Source organism: Alligator sinensis, unplaced genomic scaffold, assembly GCF_000455745.1.
Source record: "Alligator sinensis unplaced genomic scaffold, ASM45574v1 scaffold781_1, whole genome shotgun sequence".
NCBI classification, from domain to species: Eukaryota; Metazoa; Chordata; order Crocodylia; family Alligatoridae; genus Alligator; species Alligator sinensis.
The window spans coordinates 1,371,378-1,378,742 of record NW_005841845.1 but is presented as its reverse complement, the minus strand read 5'-3'; the positions used below and the strand labels follow the sequence as shown (position 1 = coordinate 1,378,742).

The following is a 7,365-nucleotide window of genomic DNA, read 5'->3' as shown; positions in this document are numbered from 1 at the left end:
CCCGCGCCTTTCCCCCCACCCCCCTCTCCCTTCTCCTCCCCGGGCCTGGAGCATTTTGAATGCCCGGTTGAAACCCGAGCGCCTTGGCCTCAATTTTGCAACAGCTCTCAAAGCAAATAAACATCTCGGAGCGGCCTCGGATCCACTTCCAGCCTCCTGTGCTGCGGGGGAGAGGGCGGCTTGTCCCGGGCCGTGTCTGCAGGGAGACCCTGCCTCTCTCCGGGGAGCCTGGGAAGGGGCGAGAAGAAGAGCAGTGGTCTTAGCCATAGGCAGAGCAACAGGGGTTGGTAGCACTAGCAATTAGTGATGGCAAGTCGTGATCCCAAGTCGTAACGTGTAGTAATAGTAACAACAACAATAATAACAACAAAGCAACAGCAATGGTGATGCTCATAGTAAGAATTATACTAATACTGATGATGGTGATGTTGATGATGATATGGATGATGATGACTTCCCCCGCCGGGGTCCTGCTCTGCTCGGGCTGGGATCGCTGGGAGGCCCGGGCCGGCGGGGCTGGGGGATGCGGGGTGGTCGTGTCGCATTTTCCATCTGTCTTAATCCCCCCGCGGAGCCCGGCGGAGCTTGCGGCGGTGGCTGTCGGGCCGGCCCGGCGCAGCGAGCGGTCTCACATCACTCCCGCGCTCCCATTTGCTTTTGAAAAGCGATCCGCTTGTCAGGCACTTGGTCTTCGCCTTTCATGTCCCAGCTTCTACAAAAGGGGCTACAAGGGGAGGAAGGAGGAGGCCAAGGAATCTATTTTCCAGCTTGCCAAGCACAGGCTTGGAGCAAGGTGGGGGATGGAAAAAAAAAAAAAAGACCCTAAACAGCATCTCTCTCCTTCCCCCCTTCTCTCCCCCTCCTTTCTCCTTTTCTCTGCCCGGGGCTGGGCGCACATTGTCGGCCTGCTGTGCTGGGGGTGTTCCCGACAAGCTCATTACGAGAAGGGTGGTCACCTCTGCAGTCCTTTCTCCCCTCGCCCCCAGGCCTTTGATGCAGGGGAGATAAAGCCGCCGGCTCCCGAGCTTTGTTCGGGTCCATCCCTAATCACTGCGCTGCCTCTTAATAGCGTGGAAAGGCCACGGTGCAGCAGCCACTGGGGGGGAAGAAGTGGAGGGGCTTCACCTGGAGATTTGATCTGATGATTTGATTTTATTTGATTGTGTTTTATTCAAGGAGCTGGTGGTGGGGACTGGAGGGAGGCTGGAAATGGAGATCGCGGGCGCTGCGGGGCAGACGCCGCGCGTGGAAGGCTGGTTGGGGCAGGGGCTGCGTGGGTCAGCTCTTGCTGGGGGAGGGGGGCTGGCTCAGCCCCGAAAGGCGCTGCAATTTCCGCTGGGGATCTGGGGCGATTTCCAGGGGTCTTTAGCTGCGGGGGTGGGGGAAGCCCAGAACCGGGAAGCCTCGAGGGGGCTGCCACAGGCATGATCTGGTGACTTCAAACCTATCCCCCCACCTCCCCAAACCCCCTTGTTCCCCAGGCTGAACTCAACCCTGGGGGTGGGCATCGCGTGTGGCGCGTCCATTTCTTTGCCCCGTCACAGGTTGGATGGGGGGAGAGTGCGTGGTGGGTTGTGCAGCTCTGGGGCCACGGGTGCAGCTGAGCTGGGGAGGATCTATCCCCCCATATAAGACCCCCAGATCTGCCCCTTCTGCTCCTGTTCCTCGCCTTGCGCTTTGCACCGTGCTCCGTGCTCTCCAGGCCGCGCAATGACTGTCGTTTTTCGGATTGAAAGGGCTGTCTGCAACCCCTAGAGCTGCTGATCCGGTTAGGGATGGGGGTGCTACCTCTGGCCCCCTCCCCAGGCTCTGATTCCCCTTGCGATCCTGCTCCGTTGCAACAGTCTGGCTGGTCGGGGGTAGCTGTGGCTGGAGCTGGGGCTGGGGGCTGGCTGCTCGTTTCTCTCCCACCAGCTCGGTCCCCTCCGGTACCGGGCAGCGCAGGCCCGTGAGATATTTGCAAACTTAACAGAGAGAGAGAGAGGAAATCCACGTTTCAAATCTCCCCCCCCTTCCCCAGCCCTTTCCCCCGGCAAGCCTGCCGGGGCGATGGGGTTAATAGCGAAATATTGAATAATGTTAACTCTAGAGGGGCCGGCGTTTAAAGGCACCGCAGATAATGGCCTCTAATTATGGGGCTGGCTGACTCTGCAGGTTTGATCTTCACGGGACATTATTTTTTAAGCGTTCAGCGAGGATCATTTTTCACGCTCCGCCGGCTAAAGAAGGGCTTTATTTATTTATTGGAGGGGAGTGGGGAGAACACCGCCGATTCTGATCCTTCAGTGTTTGCAGTCAAGGAAAATAATTAGCTGCAGGAGCTGATGAGAATCCCTCCCCGCCTCCCCCTCTGCCAAAATCCCACTAGGAATCTCGCTACTTTTTGCTCTCCCTCTCCTCTTTGAATATTGCCGTTAGAAAAATCCTGCATAAAAGTCCAACGATGTAAAACTGAATGCACGGCTGTTGGCGGTAGAGGGCCCGATCCTGTAGCCCGACCTTGCTAGAGGAGAAGTTTTTAGCTCTACAAGCGAAAGGCAGCAGAGTCCTCCCGAAGTCTCCCCCTCTCTTGTCCATGTAGCTACTGGGGCAAACGGCGCCTTCTCGCTGGCACCAAATCTTTGGGTTGTTGGGAAATCGCCTGATGGGGTTAGAAACCTTTCCCCGACTCTGTGGGTCTAAGGATTATTCGATTAGATTATTATTCCAAACACCCCCCCTCCCACCCGGCACTGCGAACGTTCGAAAGTGTACGAACGTTCGAAAAAATGTATGAACGTTCGAAAGCGGCTACTTTCTCCCGCTGTTCGTTCCAGAGGCAAAAGTGCCCTCGCGATACTTCTGAGAACGTCTCCCTTGTATTATTATTATTATTATTATTATTATTATTATTATTATTATTATTATTTCTGTTTAACTTCATCCGGCCAAATATTTTCTGCCTGGGAAGGTGGGGAGGGAGGGGAAAGGTGGGGAAAAAAACACCCCCTTGGAGATCAGCTTGTCCAGCTGACCCCGGGAACCTCTTAGCAGACTTCAAAACTCAATTTCCCGGGAGGGAAAACCTCGCTTTCGTTTTTAGATCCCGGAGTCTTGAGATCTGAATGCGTCGAAAGCGGATACTTTATCCCGCTGTTCGTTCCAGAGGCAAAAGTGCCCTCGCGATGCTTCTGAGAACGTCTCCCTTGTATTATTATTATTATTATTATTATTATTATTATTATTATTATTTCTGTTTAACTTCATCCGGCCAAATATTTTCTGCCTGGGAAGGTGTGGAGTGAGGGGAAAGGTGGGGAAAAAAACACCCCCTTGGAGATCAGCTTGTCCAGCTGACCCCGGGAACCTCTTAGCAGACTTCAAAACTCAATTTCCCGGGAGGGAAAACCTCGCTTTCGTTTTTAGATCCCGGAGTCTTGAGATCTGAATGCGATCGCTGGTGCAAAAGGGGCAGCCTGTCCGCTTCCATCCCGGTCGCCCGTGGGAAAGCTTGGGGCTCCCTCCTCGACCTCGTCCTGTGGCAAACTCTGGTTTCCATTATGACCAGAAGCAGCCTGGTTCTAAACTGAGACTAGTTTTAAACAGAGAGCAGCATCCCAGCCTCTTCCCCTGGTATTTTTATCTTTATATATATACAAAGAGTCCTGGAAAAAATAGTATCGAGAGGAAGAGAGAGAGAGAGAGAGAAATGGCTTTTGGGGAACCCCTCCCCCTCTTTCATTTCCAAAGAATGAATGTTACTTTTTTAAAATTGCTTTTCAACCGCTCGGACCCTCCATTGGGTGCCTCTGGCCTGTCCAGTGTCGTGGTTCTGTATAGAAACTTCCATTTTTCACGCTAGATTTAAGACTTTAATTACAGCAAGCCATTTTCCCTCCTCTGAAGGGACTATAGAAATATTTGCAAGGGACTGGGTTGTGTTTTTGCCTTAATCCTCAGCCTCTGGGATCCGGCTTCCTGTGCGAAATCACGCAAAAGACGTGCGGGGGGAGCTTTAGAAAACAGGCAACAAGCGTTTGCGGCGGCTTTTATTGAAACCAATAGAATTAAAGCGGATCCTTATGATTTCTTGTTCCTTCAACCAGTTTTTAGTCTAAAAAAAAAAAAAGAAGAAGAAAGAGAGAGCGTGTGGCTATTATTTGAGGAACGCGCGTGTTTAGCGCTTCCCTGCAAAATAGACGAGCACCTGTGAGTGATCTGGTAACACTGCGCGGCTGGGCGGGGAAGGGGCGGCCTCCGCGCTGCCCCCTTGCAGGGGGTCTCCTCGCCTGTGAATGTGTCTTTTCTCGTTACCTTTCTCCCCTAGAGCCGACCACCCAGGGGCTGCAAACCCCGGCGCAACCGGGCCATTTCTCCCCGGTGTTGAGGCGCCGACATCTCCATCTGCCCGCCCCTGGGAACGGCTCGGATCCGGCTCATTTTAGCCCTCTCCGGGCGGCTTCTTGGCCCCTTAATGAAGTTTAAAACTTTGCCTGTCTGCCTAAAGAAGCTTTGAAGGGCATTTGTGACACTGATTGAAAAGAGGGGTGTGAGTGTGTATGTGTGTGGGTGGGTGTGTTCGGGGTGTTCGTAGCTGCAGGATAATAACAGGCTGGAAAGAGGTGCGCGTGTGTGTGTGTTAGTGGGGGGGTGTTGGGGATGTCAATAGTTGCAGGACAATAAAAGACTGGAAAGAGGGTTGTGTGTGTTGGGTGTGTGTGTGTGTGTGTGTGTGTATTGGGGGTGTTAGTATTTGCAGGACAATAATAGACTGGAAAAAGTGTGGGGGGGGTGTTGGTGTGCGTGTGTGTTGGGGGTGTTGGTAGCTGCAGGACAATAATAGACTGAAAAGACGCGGGTGTTGGGGGTGTTAGTAGTTTTAGGACAATAATAGACTGGAAAGAGGGTTGTGTGTGTTGAGGGTGTTAGTACTTGCAGGACAATAATAGACTGGAAAAAGTGGGGGGGGGTTGGTGTGTGTGTGTGTGTTGGGGGACTTGGTAGCTGCAGGACAATAATAGAGTGGGAAGAGGGGTGTGTGTGTGTGTTGGTGTGTGTGTTTGTTAGGGGTGCTGGTAGCTGCAGGACAATAATAAACTTTGCGAGGTTCACTCCAGCGGCTGGAGGGGGGAGATGGCTGCAGGTCCCTGTGTTGTCCCCAGCAGCTCCAGGCTCGGAGCGTTGCCCCCCTCTGCATTTCAGGGTGGGATCTCAGGCCGTATGAGGCCCACTCTCGGGGGCTATTAACACGGTTTGCCCGAGTGGCCATGCCAAAGCCTCCTTTGCAGGCGCCGCGGCCAGGGATTGCTGCGGCTGCGAACTCGGTGCAACTCAGTGCACAGGTGGGCCGAGCAGGGGGACACAGACCCCCGCTCCAGCTCAGGGCAATGCGGGCGCCTCTGCCCCCGCCCGGTGCCAGGCTGCTCCCCACCCTGGCAGCCGAGCTCTTTCTCATGGATCTCGCCTTGAAATCGCTTCCAAATGCCCCATGGCGGGTTCCCAAAGCTCCTCTGGGTCTCGGCTTGTCGGACTTGTGCCCCCGGAACTCAGCGTTGTGCAAATAGTGGAGAAGTTAAAAAATAAGGGGGGGGGGGGAAGAGGGGGGGGGGGGGGGGGGGGGGGGGGGAGATATACGTTATATCTCATCCTCCGCGGGAAAGCGCTGGGATTTCGTCTGCCGTGGAGGTGAACAAAACCCGGGGTGGGTTGGGAGAAGGGCTGTACGGATGTAAAGGGAGTTGTCTCCCCACTTTTTCGCCCTCCAGGCTCTTCTTCCTTCCTATCTTCGCTCCCTCGCAGTGGATTTGAGTTGCGCCGACTCCTAGCAGAGCTGCGGGCGCTGGAGATCACTAGGGCTTTTACCTCTTGTTTTTGGGCTTGTCCCCAGCTCCTCGGAGTGCGGTTCGTTGAACCTGGAGGGGGCGAATCTCCCTCCTTAGGGAAAGGGACGAAAGTCTCTGGGACGGTGCGGAGTCGATGCAGAAGTGAAGTGCTTTGAACCTACCCCGGGGCGCTCATCCCGGCAGCTGAGCCGTCTGTGCTGAGCGCAGTGCGGGATCCTCCGCGGTTGCTTTGCCCCCCGGGGCAGCTGGGAGGAGGGTTGTGTTTGGTTTTTTTAAAATCTGCCCCGTGAGGGTCCCAGGAGTGGCCAAGGGGATCTGTGTGGATCCCATCCAGCGGGTGCGACGGGAGGGAGAGGCGCACACAGCCCAGTTATAAACCCTTGCTTTTTATTGATTTACTATTTTTTTAATGCGAGCTAAATATTGCATTAGGGAGTCGGAGACGTTTAGAGCAGTCCCCATCCTGAACGCAGAGAAGCGACCGGCCCTTTCTGTCCCTGCAAAGGACCCCCGCTTCCCCGGGAGGCAGCAGCTCCTTGTCTGCGGGGAAATAGGCTGAACCTCCGCGGGGCGCAGCGGCAGGTGTCAGGGTGGCCCACAAGCAGCCGAGCCTTTGATCTCCACTTCCCACCTCCGTCTTGATTCAGATGCAAATTGGAATGGGTCCCGGGCCTCCTTTCTCGGGCTGCTCCGCGCTAAAATGGTGCATGAACCAACCCGGGGGACTGGGCGGCGGGTTGTGTGCGGTGACCCCGGCGGGGCGCGGAGGAGCTGTTTGTCCCGATCCAAGGCACCGCGGGGAGAGCAGATACTGGGGGTGCTTGGGAGTGGGGGTTGTTGGTTTTGTTTTGTTTTGTTTTGTTTTTTGCCTCGATCCAGTTTTGGAAAGAAACGTCTCGTGTCCTTCTCCAGTCCAAGCCCGTGGCGATTTGCCTTCTCTAATACTTGCTTCTGTGTTGATTTTGGCCAGGCAGGCAGTGGCGGGTGGGCTCCACATCTATATATCTATATATATATCCGGCTTATGTTAACTTATATATATATATAAGTTAACATTGTAGCTTATTAAGATTCGTTTCCAAAGATCGCTCGTGCTCTCCATCTGGGCCAGCCTGCCTTGTAAAACATAATGAAATCTGCATACGAAGGGGAGAGACTGGAAAAGGAATGGGGGAAGTGGGATCAGAAATGTGCGCCTGTGTGCGCGCGCGCATTCTGTAGCAATATATTATATGCAATATATATATACATACATCATATATATGTACATACATATATATATATATATATATATATATAATATTCTGTAGTAATATCTATGTATAAAATGTTGCTACTCAAAAATCCAGAGAAATAGATAGATACAGCTGTCTCTCTATGTCTATCGATATATAGATCTCTCTCTCTCTCTCTCTTTCTCTCTCTCTCTGTATATATATATATACACAGAGAGAGAGAGACCTATATATAGATATATATATAGATGATATATCTAAAGAGAGAGATCTGTCTCTCTAGGTATAGATACAGTCTGTAGCAAAAC

General features: G+C 53.2%; 1 protein-coding gene across 1 annotated transcript in view; it reads left to right on the top strand.

Annotated features, from left to right (window-relative positions):
• Positions 1-4,366, top strand: part of LOC102368829 (forkhead box protein D3-like) — a gene marked incomplete at its 5' end in the record, with an annotated part of 6,330 nt that extends 1,964 nt beyond the window's left edge. The window contains one exon of the mRNA XM_025207063.1: positions 4,307-4,366. Coding sequence (XP_025062848.1) covers positions 4,307-4,366 — 60 coding nt within the window. The remainder of the gene's footprint in view (positions 1-4,306) is intronic.
• Between the last annotated feature and the right edge of the window lie 2,999 nt (positions 4,367-7,365).